The sequence below is a fragment of the Psittacula echo genome (assembly GCF_963264785.1).
Source record: "Psittacula echo genome assembly, chromosome: 1".
Taxonomy (NCBI): domain Eukaryota; kingdom Metazoa; phylum Chordata; class Aves; order Psittaciformes; family Psittacidae; genus Psittacula; species Psittacula echo.
Genome location: NC_137735.1, coordinates 62,105,620 through 62,128,879, shown reverse-complemented (window position 1 = coordinate 62,128,879; position 23,260 = coordinate 62,105,620). Strand labels below are relative to the sequence as shown.

Sequence of the window (23,260 nt, the reverse complement as noted above, 5' to 3'; positions counted from 1 at the left end):
GTGGAGCTGCCCAGGGACTTGAGGTGCCAACTGCCATGAGGATTATTGCTTCTGAGGCCAGCGGAGCTTCATCGGCATCAAGGATGCCTGCACCCAAGTCAACAAAGCCTGTCAGGCACTGGGTTTGTGGGTCCCACTCCCGCTGTTTCTGCAGGGACATGTCTTGTACCATCAGGGCACAGTAGCAGTAGTCCTGTTCCCCTCTCTCCACTTTTTCCTGAAGGCTGAGAAAAATGTTGCTGCTGAAGCCTGCAGCAGCCTTACTAGTAGACAGCCAACTGGAAAAAAAGAGGAGGATGTGATTAGGAGATGTGATCTGAGAAAAGAGAAGCAACAGTCACCACCTCTTACCACATAGGACATAGTCAGCCATGTCTGGAGCTGTAGAGCAGGCTAGGGCAGAGCAAATCCTGACTTTCTTAATGCATAGTCTGAGTTTCTGTTCTCACACCCTAGTGGTGAGAAGCAAAAGCACTGACCATGAAGGGAATTAAAGCAGCTTCCTGCCTTTCCAATATATAGAAGGTCAGGACAATTAAAGATCAGGAAAAATTAAACCAAACATAGAATTGCAAATCAGGCTATGCAGGTGGCCAGCAACACCAGACTGCTCTCCTTCCCAACTGGTTTTCTCCACTCTGCACATTGTAATCCAGTTTGGAAGATATATGAAACCCTCAGCAGCCCATGCGGAATACTGTTCTCCTCAATACACTCTCTTCTGCCACTCTTTCAAGCAGATTCTTTGTAGGAAGCTGTGTGAAACACCCCAAGGCAGGTATGGTCAATGAGTGTACCTGATGAGCATACACTGACTGCACTACAAGAGTTTGAGACTCAAAATCTGTACAGGGAGAGTTTCTCCAGCTTTTATTTTGTGTGTTATTAACTTCACTCCTGGTTAATGGGTCTGAGAGCACTTAAAGTAATAAATTCTGAGCCTACGTAACTACTTGTATGGGTTACACAACTGAGTTCTGTGATACAGAAGTAACTCCCTTCTGTAACTTTTAAACAGACACTTGTCGAGATTCACTAACTTCCCAGAGTCCTGGTGGGACAAGGTGAAAAACCCCAAAGCTCTAGTCTTAACTGCTTTTTGCAGTCCTTCTCTTTTTCTATGTTCTCTTCTTGACTTCTCCCTCTTCCAGAAAAAGAGTCCCAAAGCTTTCCATGTATAGTCCTATTGGTTTTGATTTCCTCTACTGACATTTATTCCTGCCCATGTCTCCTCACTCAGTTTCTGCTGTTGGAGTATTACATATGCTCTCTTAACACTGCCTCCTGTGGTTTCTTTTTAGATTACCTTACTCATAATATTTGCCCTTCCTTCACTATTTGCCTCACCTCTCCCTTCTCACAAGTCTACACTGCACATCACAGGGCAAGAGCATGTGCCAGTGTGGTAAAGCACATGTGCTTGTTTATATTCCTCCTTCTTCCCCAGTGAACAGTAAAACACATATAGACCCTGCAGCAGCCGAGGCCCTAAAATATACCTTTTTCACACCCATACTCACCTAGGAATACTTAGCAAACTCCACACTTACTCTAAAATTGTTATTCTCATGCTGTGCCCCACATGCATGGACACAGAGCAGCTCTCCAAGCTGAGGAGTATCAATATTTCTTGATGCTCGCTTCCCACTCTGCTTCTGTTACTAAAACAAAGCAGGGAAAAGCTACTGCTGCTGAACGTCTTCAGGACAGATCCGTTACACCTATTACTACAGGAGTACCTGCAAGTATATTCAGAATGAATGAATAAAAACTTGCTTTGTCATACTGCAAGGATGAGGGAGAGGAAGAATCTTCCGTAGATAATTGTAAGCCTTAATGTGGTAGAGGTGGAGAATACAAGCAAACTGCCTCATTTCTGGAGAGTATTCGGCCATCTGCCTCCAGCTGTGCAACTCACAAGGCAAATCTGCTTAAAAAAGAAAAAGTCAGCTTTAGTGAAGCAAATAAATAGCTGGTAACTTAAGAGGGATTCATAATACAAATGCTGCAGAATACAAGGCAACAGGGTGGCTTTTGGAACCAATCAGTCCTGAAGATTGGTGTGAAGTGTATAGCTCAGCAGTATTATTACTGTGCCTCAACTCTTCCTAGGGATGGGCAGTGGCCAGGAAGAGTGTGTGTGCCGTACCACGTTGTCGAGGCCAAGACCCCAACACGTCTTTTCCTATCTAATGTCATCCCACAGTTTTGAGTAAAGACTGTGTCTATGTGGGTGCTGTTTAGAAACTGACATTACAGAAGACGTTACCTTATGGTTAATTGTAATTTGAAATGGCTTTTTCAGTTTATATCAGTAATGTTAACAGAGCTCACTTCCAGACAGCATAAAAGACAAGGTTTCCCTAGTTAAATAAACTTTATTCTTGAGTCATCCACCAGCTGAATGGTGGCATGGTTTGGTTTAACAGCCTTGGTTACGTGTCTGACCTGACCACTGTAACCAGCCTCAAGTAATTTTTCAGGGAGATTTTAATTCCTTGCAGGATTTGTTGTTGTATTCCTGACCAGCAAATCTCAAAGCCTTTATGCTACAGCACTGGACCTAGAAGTCTAACAGGGATTTCTTTTCGGACAACACCAATATCATAAAGTTAAAACACAAAACTGTGGCGACGGGGTGCGTGCCCTGCAACACTCTGCCTTAAGCAAACGCCTCCAGCAGTACCTGAAAACTGTGCCTGCAGCAAACTCACGGTTTCCTCAGAAAGGTGCTGCTTTTCCACCAGCTCCCACAGGACGCTCAGCACCCTTCTGGGCGGGCGGGTGCGGGAGCACCTCCCGGCCGCCGGGAGCTGCTGCTGGGAGCCTTTCCGCGGCGGCCGCGCCTCCTCGCTCCCCGCCTGCCGCCCCTTCAGGCTGTAGTTGTGGTCCCCCGTAGGGGGGCTGGGGAGAGGCTGCTTCAGAGCTCGGACGAGGGCCTTGCTCCTCCGGCCGGCGCGCAGCGGCTCCTACCGGGGAAGGGAGAGGGGAGGTCACCGCGGCCCAGCTTAGCGGGGTAGAGGGGAGCGCGCTCGTTCCCCACACGCACCGGGTGTGGGAAGCGGGAGGGCACGGCGCCCCGCCGCAGCTTCCGCCGCAGTCCGTAGCGCTCGAAGTCGGCTTCGGCAAAGTGCCGCGAGCAGAGGATGGCGCCGGGGCCGGGCCGCCAGGTCTGGCGGCTCTGTGGGTCCACGCGGTTCACGGCGCGGATCCACTCGCGGCGCTGCGCGGCGTCCACCGGGAACCTGCGACAGATGGAGAAAGGGAGGCGAGGCACGGACGGAGGGCGACTGCTCGGGGCGCGGGGCGCGGCCGCACTCACTGGTGGAAGGAGATGCCGCGCTCCCGGCTCCGCCCGTTGTCGCGGGCCGTGCAGCCCAGCGCCGAGCAGCTCCGTGTCATGGCCGCCACAGCCGCACGGCACGGACAGCGCCCGCCCATTGGCTGCCACAGCCCGTCCTCCGCCGCTTCCTCCTTCCCCATTGCCTAGCGAGCTCTTCCGGCCGCCGTCACCGGTCCTTTTCCAGCAGCGCCGCAGTTCCGCCTCGGTTTGACGTAAGCGGACAGTGTGAATGTGAAGAGACCCGAGCCAACCGGTGGCAGCGATAGAGGAATGAGCAGCCAGTGGCAAACGGCGATCCTCGCAGCCAATGGGAGCAGCGCTTCCAGTCCATACATATATAGCGGGGCCAGAGGAGAAGGCTCTCTCCTGCCGCGGGGTGCTTGGTGGTAGTAGGGGAGCTTCGTGCTGCTGCACCATGCCCGGCGGCGGGGCCTCTTCAGCCGCGCCATGGCGCTGGGGCAGCCCCCGCCCCTGGCGCACCGCCCGCCCTCTGAGCGGCGGCGGAGCTGTGCTGCTCCGACTGCGGTGAGAGGTGGGTCAAGGGCTGCGCCCGGAGGCTGTGCAAGCCGGCGGGCCGCAAACTCAAGTGTGTTAGTTCCGTTTTCCCTCCCCGAAAGGCGGGAGAGCCCCTTGCTCGTGGGCCTGGTCCTTGTCCGGTGATGAGCCTCACTGCTGTTCACATCATGACCGCCGTGATTACTGCCATGGAGCTGAGGACAGCCGGCACCAGAGCCCCGCGTTGCAGGCGCTTTCCCCCGGCTCCTCTACGCCCCAGCGAGGCGACCGCCCCTAACGCCTGTCTCCCTCTTTCCCAGGGCTGATCGCCGCTCCTGCCCCGAGAATCCCGGAGGAGAGCCCGAGGAAGGAGGCGGCTGCACACCCAACACTATCCCACCCCCCGCCGCACTCGCTTCCCGCGTAAGGGAAAGGTGGAGTCCCGCTCGCCGCCGCCCGGAAGGCGCGGGGCGCGCCCGGAAACCGGTGGCGGGCTAGAGGCGGTGCCGCGGCTGCCACGTTGGAGCGGGCCGGGGCTGGGTGAGTGCCGGCGACGCGGAGGTTAGGGGGGAACCCGCGTTTTCCACCTTTTTTACTTCTGTTCCTGTCGGAAATGGGGCTCCGGCGCCCGCTGACCGTGCACGGTGTTTCCGAGGCGGGGGGAGCCCTTGAATGTTGAAATAAGACCCAGAAATGAGACGGTGGAGGCTGTTAAACCGTTTTTCGTCCTCAGATCTGGCTGGCTGCTGAGGGTGTTCGGCGGCAAGGGTTTTCTGGAGGATGGGTTGGTTTCATGGGTTAAGACTGAAAGATGCTGTGGGGTGCCCCATGTGTGCCTTGATGCTGCTAGAAGAGGGTTTTTCAGAGCAGTTGAAGCTTTGCCCAGATTTTCCTGTGTTATAGTCTGTTTAGCAGCCATCGGTTTTCTCTGTGTGTCCATTGGGAAGTGTTGCGCCCCTTCTCCCTGAGCGTGCTCTGGAGAGGATGGATTTGGCATCTGTGGGATATCCTTAGGAGAATGAGCACCCTGGCAGCTTCTGCCATGTCCTAATGCAGCTGCTAAATCTGTGGCACTGCAGTCTCCCCATGCTCCATTTAAGCAGTATCTTCTTTTTATTTTTTAGTGAAATGAAACTGAAGGAAATTGATCGTACTGCCATGCAGGCATGGAGTCCTGCACAGCAGCACCCCATTTACCTGGCCACAGGTGAGTTTCTGGGAAGCATGTGCTAGTAGGCTACATGTGGGGGCTGCCACAAAGCAGTCGTGATTCAAAGCTGTAAGAGTTATTTCGTGTCCTGAAGACTGGAACAGGCTATATGGTGCAGTGCCTTTAGCGGAGTTCATGTGCCATGCATGAAAACATGTTTTGCGTTCTGCAAGTGACAGCAAGCATCCTCTTCCTTCTGCCAGGGTAAGGTGACAGCAATCGGAATTGCTATTTGTCCCTTGCTGCTTGTTTGTAACCGATCATTTTCTGTGCATGTCAGGGAGGGAGGCGCACTTGCCCAAAGCTTTTCCTGTTCCTATGAGTGAAGAAATCCCCAAAGGGGGAACCATGGGGAGGACAGTTGTGTGGAACTACATCTAACAAACAGAAACCTGACCCCATCCCAGAGTCTTTGTGCAAGCATTATGTTTTTATGCTCCTACTTATGTTGCTTTTACAATGACTCTTTTGTGTGTTGTGGCTTTCTCACTGCTAAGTTCACTTCTTTGCAGGTACATCAGCTCAGCAGCTGGATGCAACCTTCAGTACAAGTGCTTCTCTAGAAATCTTTGAGTTGGACTTATCAGACCCTTCACTGGATATGAAGTCCTGTGCCACCTTCTCCTCCTCTCGCAGGTCAGCAGTGGGGTTGTAGGGGAAGAGTAACGGCTGTGGAACTGTTATACATGGTGCATGTGGAAAGGCCACTTTATGAGGTTTATCTGCAGTTGTTAAAAAGAGGACCAGAAGGTCAGAGCTGAAGTGTGGAGGCATGTGAGTTCTATAGATGTTGTGGAGCAGTGAGCTTGGACTCTGAGGAGCTGCAAGCAGCTCATGGTCTGACATAAACCTAAACAATCTGACACTGATAGGTTTGGATATGTATGCAGACTGTTTATTTTGGGGAGCCTCTGGGATTCTTTAGAGAACAGAAGGAAATGTGAAGTTATGAAAATGCAGTCACAACTTTTCACATTGCCCCGTCCTGTTTGTGTTTTAGGTATTTCAGGGAGATTCCTGTAAACTGACTAATGTTGTTTGTGTAGTATCATACCTTATCCCACAGCTGGGAAGCCAAGTTCCTGACTGCAGCTCGACTTAGCTCTTAATTCCTTACCGTGCGCTTGTCCAAAGAAGTATTAAGTGTCATAAGAGTCCAACTTCTATCTCCCCAGGACTTGTAGCTGCTCTGGCGGCTGATCCAGTGGGTGCTGCTGGTATTGGGTGAGCTGAAACTATGTAGCTGCATGTGCAGGGTGCTTCTGTGGGTAGAGAAGCAGGTGAAAATTTTCATTGCTTTTGGATTGGGTCCATGGCTTTCTCATACTAGTTACAGAGTCAGCATAACCACTCTTTCATTTGGTGACCTGAAACAACGTGACTGGAGATGCAGACAATTGCAGCATTTTGCCATTATGTTCAAGTGAGAATTTGACACTTCTTCAGAAGCAATTGCCATTTCCCCCATCTCTGACAAGAGTAGAAATTAATTAAACGTGAGCCTTCATTACTTGTTCTAAAGCTGTAACTTCAAGACCTAAGGGCCTACAACTGTTTCCTAAAGTTCTGGACCAAATGCAGTTTGCTCGGTTTCTAGAGTTTTGCCTATAAAAACTTGGGAGTGGTTGAAATTGTGTGTCTTTGCACTCAATAAGATCGTGACCCTACATACGATTGCTCTCTGATTCGGCTAAATAACAGTTGTGGTAGCTTTTGCAGGAGGAAGAACAAGGCATTGAGCTGCTGGCTTTGTGCCGTGTCAGTTTTTGCTTCTTTTTCCCCCCTTTTTCCGTGTGTTTGTCTGCATTTTAGTAAATGGAGCTTGTGTGAAACAGCCGCAGTCTATGTTTAATGCCCTGCACTGTGGGCAACGCTGATGTTAACACATCCAACTTGCTGAGAGCAGGGGAAGGTGTTTGATCTTTTTGATTCTAAATTTCCTTGTTCTACCTCATTTTAGCTGACTGCATTTTTCCACCCTCAGCATGTGACATTCGCTTAGAGGATTCCAAACCCCACTCCTTATACCCAGGATGCAGTGCTCCTTTGCAAGTACTTCCCTTGGAGAGCAACACAAGAGTTTGACTTTGCTCCAGAAAATACGTTACAAAGGAGGTCAATTTATTTATTTGTTTAAATTAAAGATGACAAGAAGTGCCCCAATTAGCTTTATTTTGGTTTGCAGTAAATGAAAATGTCCAGATGATTAAACCCACAAAAGATAAATCCTGCAACAAGCTTTGTTACTTGCTCTCCAAGGAAAGTAATGTGTAATACTAGTGCCCAGACAGCCCTGTTGCTCACTCTGTTTCTCATAACCTTACGTAGTTTGGTGCAGAAGGATAAAAATGTACTCAGGGAAAGGGTCTGTCTGATATCACAGACCAACTTGTTTTTGTAACATTGTTTGGTGAACCCCCTCTGTCAGCTGAGTATTGCACTAGGGAGACTAAGCACTTGGCTGTAACGGTATTTGTCGCCCAACATGTGCTTTTTTGTATAGCTTTCTGAAGTATGCATTTTATCATGCTGAAGTTGCTGTGATTTAAAGAAATTACTTGAAAGTTGTCCAGAGATAACAAAAGGTATTAATAATAACACAGTGAATGCTGAAGTAACTCCTTGCCACTTTCCAGTCTGTGGTGTTTTGCTTTGTGCTTGCCTAAAAGCTGATATGTGACAGGGTGTCATTTTACGTAGAAGTAGTTCATCCTTTGCATGGCTGAATACACAGGAATGCTGTTTTCTTATGCAGCAAGTTCATTTTGTTGAAGGAAATGTGGGTATTTGCAGCTGGACACAGTGGTGTGAAAATACTTAATTTCTGGAAGTATGTTTAATTCCTCGTGATTTAGCCTGGAGAATAGACTGTGGTCCAAGAGACAGGTGTGTCTGATGCAAATAAGCTACTTGCTGAGCTTTCAGTACAGCAAATGAAGCATACATCCAGGAGCACAGATATGGAAAAGGATTAGCAACGTTTGTAGTTCCACCTTTTTCCCTCTCTTTGTGAGAGTTGCTCACAAATAGCAGAGGTTTACATCCGGGGTTTTTTGGTGGGCTTATAGTCCTTACTTTGATTACCTCTATTGTTTCGCAAAGCTGAGCTCAAAATCACAGTGCAGTTGCGAGCACTTACCTGATTTTGCAGTCAGGAAATGAAAGGAGTTTTATCAGTTACCGGGTTATTGGTTGTGCATGTTGTGACCCTGTGTTTTGATAACAAGCGGAATTGGAACATGTGGCCTTTCTGATAGAAGGCGTTGAAAGTACAGGGACTCTTCTTTAAGGAGAGAAATGCCTGTAGTGCTTTGATGTGTCTGCTCTGGCTGTTAGTAACAGCCTGGAGGTTTCAGCTGGTGAGCAAAATGGGGTGCATCAGCATATGTGGAGCTGGTGGTGGATAGTTGTAGACTGTGGGGACCTCTGTATCTTACAGGTATCACAAGCTGATCTGGGGGCCACATAACATGACCTCGGGAGAGACGGTCTCTGGAGTCCTGATTGCTGGGGGTGAAAATGGAAATGTCATTCTGTATGACCCAGCCAAAATCATAGCTGGAGATGCTGAAGTAATAATTGCCCAGAAAGACAAGCACACAGGACCAGTAAGAGCGCTTGATGTCAACATGTTCCAGGTTGGTTTCCTGCTGTTCTTCATCATGTACCATCATAGATGAGTGACCTGGCTTAACTTGTAACCTCAAATGTTTCTATCCTTTTCCCCTTCCTTGAAAAGCATGAACTGAATTTGGTGTTTGAGTGTCTGTATTTAGTAGGTAAAACCTGTCCTGTTACTGGTGTTTCAGAATGGGAAATGAAAGAGTTTAAGGTGTCCAGTTCATGCCCATGTGTGAACTATGGGTGGTTTTGTGTGGTGTTTTTAGCCAGTCTCCATTTTTTCCTTTTTTTTTTTTTTTTTTTCCTTCCATGGGCCAACATTGCTCTCATCACATGGGAGGTATTTACATGCACTCACTCATGTTTCTGGTGACATCAGATTTTTCTGTCTCTCCTTTAGAGGTTGGGCAGGCCCATCTTCAAGACCTCTAAGTATTGTTACTTGTAAAGAGGAGACAGACCAGGAAACATGGCGCTGTATCCTCTTTAGCAGAAGGGCTCTCAAAATCAACAAGCTTTCCTCCAGCACTAATGAGCACTTGTTTACTTCTAGATACATTGGGTTGTTTTTTTCCTTATCTTTACCAGCTGTGCAAGAACTCAGTTTAATTTGTTTCCTAAATAGCACTTCTGTCCCTGCACACTTGCTTTCAGCAAGGCCGCCCTGGGTTCATTTAGTTCTCTGAATCAATTCCTTTCCCTTTCTGCCTGTTGCAAAGTCAGGACTCCCTCATTATGTGATCAAAGGGCTCTTAGTGCCCTTTGGATCATGTCACCCCGCCTGGACTTTTGCATCCCTGATGCAGGATTGCTCTGGATGATTGCACTCACTGTTGGAAGGTGCTGTCCACTGCTGGAGGCACAAATGCTACACTCCTTCCAGCCTGACCCACATGTTATGGTCTGCTCAGAGTAAAGCTGTGTGGTGCTCTCTGATAGCTGCAGCACTGTTTCCTCGTCTGCCCCCTCCCAGAAGTGTCACTGCTTTCCGCTTACCTATCAGTGTTTGCCATGCAGTACAAGGAGCACTCCACAGAACAGGAATTTTGGTCATGACATGCCAGTTTAGTGCAGTGTGGGGATTTTTTTATTTTTTCAGCTTTACCTGCAGTCTCAGACTTGCTTTTTTCACAGAGCTTATGCTCTGTGAGCTAGAGGCTGTATCCTGAGCCAACAGGAGAAATTGGTGCAGTCCTGAGGATCTGATGCCTCCTAACAGCTAGGACTGTGAAAGCTGATGCAGAAAATACTCAACATCTATTAATGTGTCTTACAGACTAATCTGGTGGCCTCTGGTGCTAATGAGTCTGAAATCTATATCTGGGACTTGAACAATTTTGCCACACCAATGACACCAGGAGTGAAGACACAGGTACCAGATTTGCATTTGTTAAATACTGCAGAGCAGACTAATGGAAAATATGTTTGTCACTTAAGTTGAGAGCTCTTTGAAACCTACAGTTTTAAAGCTCTCTCAGGTAGGGGGTGCTTTCTGAAGTCTAATTTGGGTGGCAGTTAATTATAGTTGGCCATGAGCTACGTTTCTGGCAATGTAATATACTGACCTTAAGGGGTGGTACAGCAGGTATCTCCTGTTCCTGCATTTTGTTCTTCAGTGGCTTTCCCGAAGGCCAACAAAAATAGGCCTTCTATTGGTACTTAACTTTTGTAATGTGCTTATTAAACTGTGGGTCTTGAGGTATTTGTCTGCATGTGACATGCCTGTGACTCAAAGTGTGTTTAACTGCATGCATGAATCTGAAGGTCATGAAGGTTCAGACTGAGGAAAATGAAAGAAAGACAAAAAACAGCTACTGAGAAGTCAGAAGATGAGACAGTACGTTTAGCAGGGAGTGTTTAATTGCTATACTTAAGGGACAGTGTTCAGCCTGTGTCTCTATAGCCTTTTGTACTTTTTGTCTTCTGAAGGCGATAGAATGGAAGTAGGTTGTTTCAATGCATGTGTGTTTCTGTAGCTGTTAAAAAATTGCATAAGCAGTTTGTGGTTACTGGAAGATGGATTTATTACTGCATGATAGTTTGGAGACAACAAAGTGTGGAAATGGGATGAGATGTAATCTTCAGTTTAAAGATTTTTACTTTAAACTCTGTGGGTTTGGATACTTTGTTTAGTCTGAGTCGTTTATTACCATGTGGGCATTTTGGAGGATGCTCACCTCAGTTAAACATCCCTGTATAGGATTTTTTTTTATGTCTTATTTTTTAGGCTAGGAAATCTTTTAGTCCCTATGCATAGTGACAGCTGGAAATAATAGTGCAACAAGGGCTGGGTTAACATTGCTTTTCATTCTTGGAGTAAAAATAAGCGGTTGGGGGAAGAATAACAAAAATAAATATAATTGCTTGGAGGAACTTTGTGGGCTTTTTTAAGTCAAATCCTAATACAAGGCAAAAGGACAGTTCATGTACATGAGTATACTTCCATGGAGGAATTCGCTGGTCTTTAAGGCAGTTGTAGTTAGTCTTCTTTAAATGACTAATGTATCATATTGTAAAGCTGAAAATGTGGATATTACTGAAATACTAGCGGCTGATAGTTTGGGGTTTTCTACCCTACAGCGTGTGTACATAGAAAACTAGAACACATGCAGTAGCTGGGGTGAGTCTCCCTGCAGATTTGTCATTTAGCAAGTCCTGAAAATAACAGGCTTTGAGTCTTAGATTTGAAAAGGTTGTGAAAGACTGTTCTGTGTGTGCAACAGCCTCTTGAGGACGTCAGCTGCATTGCCTGGAACAGGCAAGTCCAGCACATCCTGGCATCTGCCAGCCCTAGTGGCCGAGCTACCGTGTGGGATCTCAGGAAGAACGAACCCATCATCAAAGTCAGTGACCACAGTAACCGGGTGAGTTGGCTCTCGCACAGCTGCATGGGTGCTTTTTGGGAGGCGTGGCATGTGGGGACAGGTTATAGCATTCCTTGTTTCATTACCTAAAGATACTGGTGCCTGACCCAGTTTTATACAGTCTAATAAATATCTGATGATTTCTCTTAAAAGGTTATGGATATGCAAGGGTTTTGTCATCAGTTTAAACAAAAATAGGCAGATGCAGATTGCAGCAAGGCACTCTGATTTCCTGTTAGAGTGGTAATTTAGTTTGGAGAACGCCATTACTCATCTGGTAGGTTCTACCACAGAAAGATTTTTATTCAGCTAGTCAGAAATGACATGTTTTGTGTGCTGGAGAGATGAGGTTGCAGCTGATGTGCTCTGGGTGAGCACATACATTTTTGCAGAGCAGGTAATGTCATGACTTAGTGCTTGAGTAGAGAGTTTCACTGGTGGGATGAGCACAAAACGGCTGAGCCCTGGCAGGACGCTGATGGAGCTGAGGCCTGTGCTTCTGCTGGTCTAGACCTGGAAATGAAAGCAAGCTGCAGCTGGGCTTGGAGAGGGCATGATCTGTGGCCATGGAGGAGAGTTGCCATTGAGTGAGTCACAAGGGGCTGCCCTGCCTTGTATAGTTACAACCACCATGTATGCTCCTCAGGCAGTGTAAATGTAAAAAAGATCCTGGCAAACTTGTGGAGAGTGACATATCTCTATATAATCCTGTATATTTTAAATGGAATATTGCTGTAACAAGCTTGGAAGATGTAGCAAGAGTTCAAAATGGAATTTACAAATGTATGCTGCTGAAGTAGTTGCTTGGTCACTGCACTAATACTCTGATAAGCTGTGTAACGCTCAATGTTTTCTGTATTTGTTGCCTAGCATAACAGTAGTACAGTAGATTGTCTTCATCTAAGATTCATCTAGTGGTACAATATTCGCATGACAATAACCTCTGCCTAATGATGGCTTTTATTATAAAAATATTAGAGGAAAAGGTTTGTACAGAAGGCTGCATGATTTTCTTACATTGAAATATCGGACTGTGTACAAGAAGCACAAAGTCTCTTATTTGAGAGGACCTTTGGAAACTACCTGCAAATCTCCTCACCCATGAAAACAAGGAGGTTATCGTAAGCTACATGCAATCAGAAGTAATGCCCAGCAACAGCTGCAGATTTCTTTGTTTTACCATGTAGACATATTTAGGCTATTTGTCTTTTGTCCTTTAGTGCTGCTTAGTTATTTTATGCTGTGGCACAATCTTGTCCCTCAGATGCACTGCTCAGGCCTGGCATGGCACCCTGATGTTGCTACCCAGATGATTTTGGCTTCGGAGGATGACAGGATGCCTGTGATTCAGATGTGGGACCTAAGATTTGCCTCCTCACCTCTTCGTGTTCTAGAAAGCCATTCAAGGTAATGAGACTTACATGACCTGCTGCTTCACAGTGTTTGGTGATTGCGTACCAGTTTGTACATCTCACTTCTTTCTCAGTCCCGTGTGAAGACTCAGTTGGAGGCAGTGATTCCAGCAGCAACAGTGTTACATGCTTGCTTGCTGACTAGCCAGTCCTGTGTTCTGAAAGGCTTACCTTTTGGGGGCCTGCTGATTTATTTAGGTAACAGGCCCCAGAGTAAAAAAACCACCATCCTGCTGAGGTACTGAAGTTGCTAGTTTGCTTCTAAATGCCTTAAATTTGGGTACAAGGAAATATTTTTTTCAATCCTTGTCCCTCCTCAATTGCTAGTGAAACTTTATTGCCCCAAACCAGCACTTGATTTAAGGAGAGAGAGCAGCAATTGATCTGTGTTGCAGCTTCTATCAAAACTGCTCCAGTGGTTCTGCTGACTTGAGTCTTCTGCTAATAAAAAGAAGCTAACAAACTTTGTACTCACCTACCTTAACTACCGATTTGCACACTGCATGTTAATGATACTGCAGGCAAACAAACCATTTTGTTACGTTGGTGTCCAGGTTCTCCTGCATGACTACTGCATTTAATTTTCACATGCAATGGCTGCACCTTTGTACCTCTTCATGCAGAAAATAGAAAGCATCTATTTCAATAAATAAAGTGCTGATAACGTTGAAAAACTTGGTTTTGTAAAAGCAAGGAGTGGGGAGGGCATTTTGAAGTGGAATACTCAGCTAATGTAGAAACTTCAGTTATAAATACACTTTATCACCATTTTGTGTTTACATTAAACTTTTTGGTTGTGACTTTTCACACAGGGGTATACTGGCCATTGCTTGGAGTATGGCAGATTCAGAGCTGCTGCTTAGCTGTGGGAAGGATGCTAAAATTCTCTGCTCCAATCCTAACACAGGAGAGGTATTGTACATACACCTTTAAAAACATCTTTGTTCAGAGGTGGCACAATAGCATATGCAAAGCAATGTTGGTATGCTTGCATTCCTAGGGATGATGCTTCTGTAGGATGTTTCTCCATATCCTCTGTACCTATGCTTGGTATATATATGACTTCTGAGCTTATCCTGGTGGTGCAGGGTTCCTTCCTAGTATTCAGTATTACATATTTGTCCTTACTGCTTCTCTCCTAAGTAGTAAGGTCCCTGCTCATTATAAGGGATAGAAATGACCCCACTTACACTAAATATTTGCTTCATACTCTTTTAGTTTGGGCCTGATGTGGCTGGTTTACTGTTGCAATTGCCTTTTTCCTTCTGTAAGTGTAAGAACTTTTATCCAGACTAGAGAGATTTTGTACTACAATAGTGGCAGATCAGTGAAAGCCACTTCAGTGTGTTCCCACCCTGCTCTTTTGTGCCTGGGGATACCTTTCAAAAGGAATACAGATCCTTTTTTCAGACATCTTCAGTGTTTGCCTCTTGAGGGCTTTGGGCACACTGAAGGGCTCCTTTCCTGCAGTGGGCAATAATCCTGGGTGACAGAATGAGAAGTGTTCTAAAATGCAGACATAGGCACAAAAGTGAAAAAGCTGTGGGGTGGTAAATGAGTTATCTGAGCTGGATCCTCTGCTATTTGGAAAGCTTTACAAGTGGATGAATCATGCTACATATTTTGGTTAAAACTGAAAATCAGTTTCCTGGGACACAGCAGGACAGTTAGCATTTTGCTCAGTTTCCTAGTTTATGATTCAATGCCTGCTGCAGTGGTGGGCTTGTCTGTTCCAGGGCAGCACAGGCTGTCTGCCTGGAGTGCAAGTTTTAACATTTCTAATTTCCTGCAGAAACAGACTTATTTTGAAGCCTGGACATGTCTATATGTAGTGTGTAGAGATATGCAGATTAGCTCTGAATTGGCTAGCATGAATATCAGCAGCAGCTCACAGCTTGCAGTGGGCCAACACAGACATACCCTGCCTGCATAGTTTGTCCTGTGTGGATTAAACAGAAGATTTAATGGGAGGAGGAGAAGGAAATTAAGTAGTGGTGTGTTACAATCTCCTGTTTGGGGATTGTCAGGGCTTGCCCACTGTTAGTGTGTACAGTGATGTGGAGACTGTTGGGAGCGAGAAGAGCAGACCAGTCTCAGGGCAGGCAGAAGAATTGTTGCTGTTGGACATGATGCTTCATAAAAGCCCTGATTTGTTGGACTTCTTTTTGCTGCCCAGGTGCTGTATGAGTTGCCCACGAACACACAATGGTGCTTTGATATCCAGTGGTGTCCTAGGAACCCTGCTATCTTGTCTGCGGCTTCTTTTGATGGACGAATCAGCATTTACTCCATCATGGGAGGCAGCACAGATGGCTTGAGACAGAAGCAAGTTGACCAGGTATTGAAATATGTTCAGCTAAGAGTATGGACAGAAAGAGTAGGGAACAAAACATGGGCTTGTGGGAAGTGTTTGCACGAGCTTGCAGGAGCACCGATCTGGTGCAAATAAATGCTTATGTTTAGTTTATTGGAGATGTGTCACTTATCACACACACCCGCTTTTCCCCCCCGTTTTGTTATTGAAGCTTTCATTGTCATTTGGGAACCTCGATCCGTTTGGTACGGGACAGCCCCTCCCACCCTTGCAGCTTCCCCAGCAGACGGCCCCAAAAAATGTTGTTCTGCCCCTGAAGAAACCACCCAAATGGATCCGGTGTCCTGTGGGAGCATCATTTTCGGTAAGCAGGAGACTAGGCTGGGCATGGTTGGCCAGGCAAGGAGGGAAATAATAGTGGCACATGTAAAACACTTTAGGAAGAGGGGAGTTCAAAATTGTGCTCCACCTTGGGAGAAATTCCCTTGTTAGTCATTGTGGGGGGATGTGCTTGTGGCAGCTTCCAGATGGGGCCCATGGGACAGCAAGCCAGCAAAAGCATGACAAAAATGCTTGGGGAAAAAGAAGCAAAGTGGTGTGTTGTGTTGCGTTGCCAACAGGCATTCGTTTCTTTCTGTTCTGGAGTTAAGACTTTGCTTTTATTGATGTGCAGTGCTTGCTTTGGAGTTAACAAATATACATTGGGAGGGGAGAATGGGACCAAACTGAGCAAATATCTTATGGTTTTGCAAGAGCTAGCTGTTAGTCTTTTTTGTGGCTAGGCTTTTTGCCTTGGTGACTTCATCATTTATTGGACTGCCCTGTGTAAATTAACTTTGAGTTCTAGAATGAACTAATATTATAAGCCCCTTCTGATTTCTTTTTTTTTTCTTCTGTTGATTTTACTTCTCTCCAAATGATGACACAGCTTACTGCCCATCTCTAAGTAGGTTTTTAAATGGTGAACAGTTGACCATGTACTTAATCATAGAATGGTTAGGGTTGGAAAGGATCTTGAGATCATCTAGTTCCAAACCCCCTATATTTTACATACCGCATGTGTGCCTGAATTCCAGTTTGGAGGCAAGCTGGTTACATTTGAGAATGCCAAGACTCAGCAGCAGCAGCCAGGCGTTGAGCAGCAGCCGCGTCACCATGTCTACGTGAGCCAGGTTGTTACAGAGAAGGAGTTCCTGGCCCGCTCGAACCAGCTGCAGGAGGCTGTGCAATGTGAAGGCTTTGTCAGCTACTGCCAGAAGAAAATAGATATGGCCCAAGCTGACTTTGAGAAGAACGTGTGGGCCTTCTTAAAGGTGAGAGGTTCAGGAGTTCCCCACTGGAAAGCCAGTGCAGAAGTGGTTCCTTTTGCACAATGCATGTTTTAGCAGAAGAGATGCTGGGATCCAAAAGTGTAGGCTGTGGGAATAGAGCTCATGAACCCTGTCATTGGAAGTGGCCCACCAGAGGAGAAAGGGTCCTTAGGATATTCATGGGGTTCATGAGAAATCATTGCAGAAGCCAGGGTGTGGGGGAGTGTTTCTTGACATCCCCCATCACTACATCTTTTTACAGTGAGCTGGTGAGAAGGGATAAAGCTTTGGGACATTCTTAGATGTGCTTTTCACTGCTCACTGTGAACATTTAGAGGTTTCGAAGTGAAGCAGATGAAGCAGACTTTTCACTTACAATAACCAGATTGAAGCCTTGCCTACCTGATTGGGTGACAAAGTCACTGTAGGCCTTTTCAGTTCTCTCTATTACACTGTCTCCACTGTCATTAGCTCTGACTGGGTAATTTGTGCCAGTCAAGTAATTAGAGCCAGTGAGGGAGGAAATGAAAAAATTGTGACTTGCAATGTAATCTTTAACTTTTGGGTTTTAAAGGTGAACTTTGAAGAAGATTCACGTGTTAAATACCTTGAGCTTTTGGGATACAGGAAAGATGATCTGAGGAAGAAGGTAAGTGTGCCTGGAAGCTGTGCTTGTGTTAAATGCATTACTGATGGATATATCCACAGAGTACAGCCTAAAATGTTGATTTGTGGTTGAAGTACTCATTTACTTGAGACTGGAATAGCAATTACCAGTATATCCACAGGCTATTCAATATAATAAACTTTTATACAACATCATTTTCAGTGTGTTTCCCAGCAGATGGTAGTTGTCAGTGCTGCAGCTCTCCTAATAGCCATAATACAACTGTTATCTGTGGTGCTGAAGCTTCTGTTTGAACATGGCTGATTTGAATAGTTCTGTAATTTAAGGAATTTCTTTGTTTCTTAGGATCCTAGAAATCCTCTGTTCTTTAAACTTTGTCTAGATAAGCCATTTGTGACTAACTTCAGAGTTCTTACAGCAAGCAGTTTGCTTGGTTGGTGTTTTCCTATTAGCTATGTCATCTTGCGGTGTGGATGTCTAATGAAAATTTCAAAGCAGGCAACAGACTTAAGAGGCGTATCTACATTTGACTGTCCAATGTTGATCTGAAATTCTTACCCATCAAGAAGCTTTGATGTTTGCTGGTTCAAGATGTTCATATAATTTTGCTATGTGTCAGGTTTCTACTGTAGCATCATCAAATCTGATCTGAGTTTAGCCTTGCTGGCTGTAGAACATGCTAGCAGTCTTCAGGGTTTCATTAACTACCTTGGAGAACCTAAAATAGTCTTTTTTATGTGTGGGACACCATTCATTTTTAGGAAAAAAAAAACCAAAAAACATTTGGAAAGGCAAAGTTTGGATTACCAGGAAGCAATTTGCACATCTTAAGTACAGAGCTTTCTTCCAAGCTGTAGGAAGATTCTTATCTCAATGTTACAGGGGGGATACCTGCTTTGGTATCTTTGGGTCTTTGTTGCTTTCTGTGCTGTACCTAGGAACTGTCTAGTATTTTTTCAGTTCTGATTCAGCGGATTTGAATATTTGACTCATTTTCGTTATACTAAACTGAAGTTTTCCTTTCAAAGGCTGACTTCATAGACATATTTTTATGCTTATGCATTAAATAGCCTCCAGGGAAAACTTATTACAGTGACAGAAAAAAGCCTGTGGTTTTGCTAACAGTCTGTCCTCAGGTTCTGGTTTTCTGTTGCAAGACTCAAAGGCTATCACAGCAAGGGCAATCCTGGTTTTGAAAAGCAGATCTCAGTTAGAAAATCCAGTTGAAATTTAGTGGTGGTCCTGCAGAGCTGCTTCATGGAGCCCACTGCCACTCTTGCCTGGGTTTGATATGTCTCGTGCATGGGGAGAAGCTGGGAAAATCATAGAATCACAGAATGGTTTGGGTTGGAAAGGATCTTAAAGATCACCCAGTTTCAACCCCCCTGGCATGAGCTGGGACACCTTCTACTAGACCATGTCACCAAAGGCCCCATTCAGCCTGGCCTTGAACACTGCCAGGGATGGAGCATTTACCACTTCTTTGGGCAGAAATGCTGAGCCTACCCCATTATTTCAGTATTTGAGGAACAGATGAGGGGAGCTGCAAGGCCGTGTTTTCAGGTATCTGTTTATTAACAAAGAATTCAATGTTGAAGTTGAATCCATGGTTTTAGTGTCAAGAAAAAATACAGGACAGCTTGTCTGAAAATTTGGTACCCAAATGATAAACTCGCTAAACCAGAACTCAATCAGAACCAGGCTCAAGGGTAAAATAAAACCTGGAATACTAAAAGCAGTAGATAACATGAGCAGCATTAGGAAACCCAGTCTCCCAGATGCCAAACTAATATATTTTCTGCATGTATTCTAAACTCCATACATTTAATTGGCATTTTTGAGGGCCCTAATTGAATCTGGAGTCATGGTTTGCTTTGCAAAGTTGTAAAAGCTGGGCATTTTACGTCTTCTGTACCTTGGAAAATCCTAGCTCACAGCTTTATGCCTGCTGTGCTTGAAACTATGGCTTCCTGACAGGCTCCCTGCGCCACAAGAATTGCCACTGCTTCATTTTCCCTGACTAGAGCAATTGGAGTGTTTCATCCTGCATGTTCTGATATTATGTTTATTACTGTGGTTTCCAGCAGCCCTAGTGAGTTTTGAGGCCCTTGAGTTAACAATTAAAGGTTTAAAGGCATAGAGCAGCTGTTGTTCCCATCAAAGCTTGGGATACAGAGGGCTTAGCAGTAAATCCATTGCCAGTCTTGGAAAGGAAGTAGCTTTGGTTTCATATTAAGTGTTCTGTAAGCAACATATTAACTACGTGTGCCAGTTTTGCAGTCTGATAGATCAGTGAGTGTTCTGCCTTTCTAAAATAAAAGAGCACTGCTTAAATCTTGGTTGTTTTCTAGATTATGTCCACTCTGAATGGAGAGAGTCTTACAGATGGTGATTTGGGAGAGGTAAGCAAACACATTGTGTACAACTCTTTAGTTTTATAATGCTGTAGTCATGTGCAAAGTAAGAATAATTTTGCTTTCCAATTGGTAGCTGTTCCAAAGTAAGTCACAAATAACCCAGCATATGTCAAGTTCCTACATTCAGTAGGATGAATGTACTTCTTAAGAAAAACAAACACTTTTTTTCTGCTCAAATGCCTTTCCCAACAAAGGGCTCTCAGTCACAGGTTTTAGTTCGGGATCTCAGTGATGTCCCTCCACCTTTACTCTTTGCTGCCTGTTTCTTGCCCGCTGTGACATTTTGCGATGCTTGTGAGATATAGGGCAGAGCTTTGCTGACCAGCAGCTTGTTTCAAAAGCGGGACCTTCCCCAGGTTTTAACAAAATCAGTGCTGAGAGTATGGTCCCATAACACTTCCCTGCAAGAGTGATAAATACAGTTCAGCCATTGTAATTGCAATGTCCTGAGTCTACAAAGGGGAGCCTGCATTGCATTTGTGTCATAGACATTTCAGATGTCATCTGTATTTGCCTAATGGGGAAGAAAAGGTTTGCTGCATATTTTCAGGCAGCTAAGATGAAAACAGCACGAAGTACTGTGTGATGACCAAGAGTAAGGAAATGGGGGCCTCTACCATGTTTGTTGTCCTCAAGCATGTATTACCAATGCCTTTCAGTGATTAGCAGTCAGGGTTTGGGTGTTGTTGGTGGGAAGGTGGCTATACTCTGCAGTGTAAAGTATGTCTTCCTCTTTTGCTGGCTTTTTTGGTTTTATGGTATCCTCTCTGCTGAAGGCTTCTGCAGAATCTGATGAATCTGTGCCAAATGAGGGAGGAGAAGGCCAGGCTGCAGAGGAGCAATTCTTGGGAGAGGTATCTGTCACCCTCTAAACTAACCCTTTTGACCTTCTGTGTATTTACTTTTTTACTGTATTAAGAGCTTTTTTGTTGGCTTTTCCTAGTGCTGAGGATATATGGAAATAAAAGAAGTCATTGAGAATGAGTAAAACATGGGCTTTTATTAAGTTGCTTGAGATTTTTCTCATCAGCCTCAGATATCATGTGACTAGATTTTGGTGGCAATGGAGAACAAGCTCGTTTTCTAATAGTCCAGTTGTCACCAGACTCAAGGACTTCATTCTGACATAATTTTCATTCTGACATTTCCCTAACACATATTAAATGATCTTCTGCCACAACTGTAATGCATGCTTTTTTTCTTTTTGTCTTTCTCTCCCTCCCTTTCTTCTTTCTTCTCTGGTTGATTATTACCAAGCTGTCACCTTATTACTGCCCTGTTCCTAGGAATAACCCTTTGCAGAGATGACAGTTGTGGTACATCAAGGCTTTGGTAGCTAGCTGCTTATGAATGTCTGTTGCAACAGTTCAGCCACATTCATCAACAGGCAGCTTGTGCTCCACCAGGTCTGTCTTTGGGATCCTACAGCTTTTATTCATTTCCGTCCATTTCAGCAGCATTGTTTTCAGCCCTCTGTTTTAAATACAGGGACAATCCTGTCCCCATATTTAAGGACACAGCCTTTGCCATGTGAGGTTAATAGCACTGAAAATGCTAGTATCCCTGTGAACAGGCCATCTTGGTTCTCCCATGTTCCCTCAGTCTCTTTTTGGTTAGAATTTGAGCTGTTAGCCCAAAACTACCTGTGTTCCCTGTGCTCAGATCTGTGCTTAGTGCTTGTCTGCGGTTGTCTGTGAGGATGAGGGTGGTGGTTTATGGCTCATGCATGTTGGAATGGTGCACTTGTTCATATGACAGTCTGTTAAGGACACCAAAATAGCGCTGCCTTAGGCTAGGTGCTTGATTACTTGCTGGTTCATTAAACCCTGTAGTGGCAGACACATGTATCTGACTGCGTAAGGCTTTTGCTGTATGCAGTCATGAAGATGTTAGATGTCTCACAACAAATGTCTCTTCTAGCAGAGCATTCAAAGCCAAACATGATGTCTGCCTACCAGCATGGGTGGTAAATATTTGTGAGGTTGGCCTGAAGCCACTGGTGATGCACTGGGGATTGCTGTCACACACATAAAGTAACTGGATGGGGACATTATTCCTGTGATAGTCACAACATGCTTTTAACTCATACCAAACACACATCACACATTATCTGACAGCAAAATAATTTTCTAGATGCTGCCTCCTTTCGTAACTCAAACAAAGGTTGTTTCAGACTTACCTCCCCATCCCAAATGCTTGTTCTTGGTCGACTGTGTACTTGTTCTTCATCCCCTGAAGTACAGTTTCACCAATCAGCATTTAAGCAGGGTATTCTCAGCAGACTCTTGACCTCCCACTGCATGTACTACCATACTGGCTTATGACAGAGGGGACAGTTTGTGGGACAATTTCTGCACTCTTTTTGGACTTTACAGTGAAAATTGGTGGTGGAGAGAGACTTCCCTCTTGGGTTTGGTTTGGTTTATTTGTTTGTTTGCTTAATTGTAAAAAGGTTTTGTTTGAAATCTCAAAATCGAAGTACTTGCAGGGAATGGTCTGTAACTTAATTCCTGGTGGAGCTTTATAAAAAAGCAGCTTCTGTCCACTTTTGTAGTCAATACAAAGCACTTAAGTCTGCATGGACCACACTGGTCTTCTGTGTTTAAAATTGAAGCATGTGTTCATGCGTTTTGCATAATTAAACTAGGGTGTGTGCCAGGTGCTGAGTGTTTCAAGGATAAGATGAAAGTCTTTAAGTGGAGCACAGTGAAACCTAGGTAGCATTATGGTAGTCTGTTCTTGGTAGGGGTTGAAGGTCAAAGAGGAGGGAAAGGAGGTGGTTTCTGATTTTTTTAATTGTGGCTGTTGTTTGGCTTTGGGGGGGTTGTTTGTATAGGGGTGCAAATATGTGCATGCAAGTCAGTATCCAGGCATCTGGTTGCGGTTATTTGTGATCTCTGTGTATGCACACTTGTGCTTGTATAAGCCTTCCTTGGTGGTTAGAAATCTGGGACTTCCAGCACTTTTTCCACTTGGTATCCGTTTTAAAAACTCTGATCTCTTAGAACAGTTATTTTATAATGGTGTGCTTACATGCACTGAAGGTCCTTTGATAAGCCCAGGCCTTTCCCAGTGTGCTTAGGGGTGACTTTATGCAGGCACCAGGGGAAGCTGATTATCGCTGTGCTGAAACAGTGACAGGGATACTCTTCACTTCTAAGTTAATGATCTCTTAGGTGACTGGTAGTCTGAAGGCCTTTTACTTGTAATGCAAGACATGTATGTTTTTTAATATGTGTATATAGTCTGTGTGTATATTCTAAATGTTTACATAATCTCAAATACATAATCTCAAAACATTATATATTTCCTTTCTCTTAGAGGGTGAAGGACCATAAACAAGAAACAGAAGATTTGGAAACTGCTAAGACGACTTTTAACATCTCTGTTAGTGGAGGTAAAAAAACCCTTGATATTTATTTCAGTGTAGTGCTGATATTTATAAATACTGATGTTGATACTGGTGTTCCAGTGAGAAGGCAATTTTTACACAGATTGGAAGGATTATCATTACTTTCCGTTCACTTCACAGCAGTCTCAATGCACATGAAAATACAGCTTCTCTAGGGAAGGAAAGGAAGTATACAGCACTCGCATATCCCATAAATGAAATGCAGCTACTCTGAGTGATTTATGGTATGAAAGA

At 44.9% G+C, this 23,260-nt stretch overlaps 2 protein-coding genes across 6 annotated transcripts in view; one reads left to right on the top strand and one right to left on the bottom strand.

Moving 5' to 3' along the window:
- Positions 1–1,744: 1,744 nt before the first annotated feature.
- THAP9 (THAP domain containing 9) lies at positions 1,745–3,483 on the bottom strand (the record flags this gene model as incomplete). Its single annotated transcript, XM_080638831.1, has 4 exons — positions 1,745–1,930; positions 2,687–2,969; positions 3,050–3,245; positions 3,323–3,483. 4 exons carry the CDS (start codon positions 3,481–3,483, stop codon positions 1,752–1,754), a joined length of 819 nt encoding a protein of 272 aa, XP_080494957.1. The 3' UTR covers positions 1,745–1,751.
- A 252-nt stretch (positions 3,484–3,735) lies between these two features.
- Positions 3,736–23,260, top strand: part of SEC31A (SEC31 homolog A, COPII coat complex component) — a 43,623-nt gene continuing 24,098 nt past the window's right edge. For 4 of the 5 annotated variants that reach the window (XM_080633409.1, XM_080633407.1, XM_080633408.1 and 1 more), the window contains exons 1-16: positions 3,736–3,875; positions 4,159–4,378; positions 4,963–5,045; positions 5,561–5,684; positions 8,488–8,686; positions 9,946–10,041; positions 11,393–11,533; positions 12,798–12,940; positions 13,758–13,857; positions 15,122–15,283; positions 15,471–15,623; positions 16,336–16,572; positions 17,144–17,218; positions 19,549–19,599; positions 20,391–20,468; positions 22,936–23,011. In XM_080633409.1, the coding sequence (XP_080489535.1) occupies positions 4,967–5,045; positions 5,561–5,684; positions 8,488–8,686; positions 9,946–10,041; positions 11,393–11,533; positions 12,798–12,940; positions 13,758–13,857; positions 15,122–15,283; positions 15,471–15,623; positions 16,336–16,572; positions 17,144–17,218; positions 19,549–19,599; positions 20,391–20,468; positions 22,936–23,011 (1,714 nt within the window). In that variant the 5' untranslated portion in view covers positions 3,736–3,875; positions 4,159–4,378; positions 4,963–4,966. The remainder of the gene's footprint in view (positions 3,876–4,158; positions 4,379–4,962; positions 5,046–5,560; positions 5,685–8,487; positions 8,687–9,945; positions 10,042–11,392; positions 11,534–12,797; positions 12,941–13,757; positions 13,858–15,121; positions 15,284–15,470; positions 15,624–16,335; positions 16,573–17,143; positions 17,219–19,548; positions 19,600–20,390; positions 20,469–22,935; positions 23,012–23,260) is intronic. The other variant, XM_080633406.1, reaches the window with a different exon arrangement.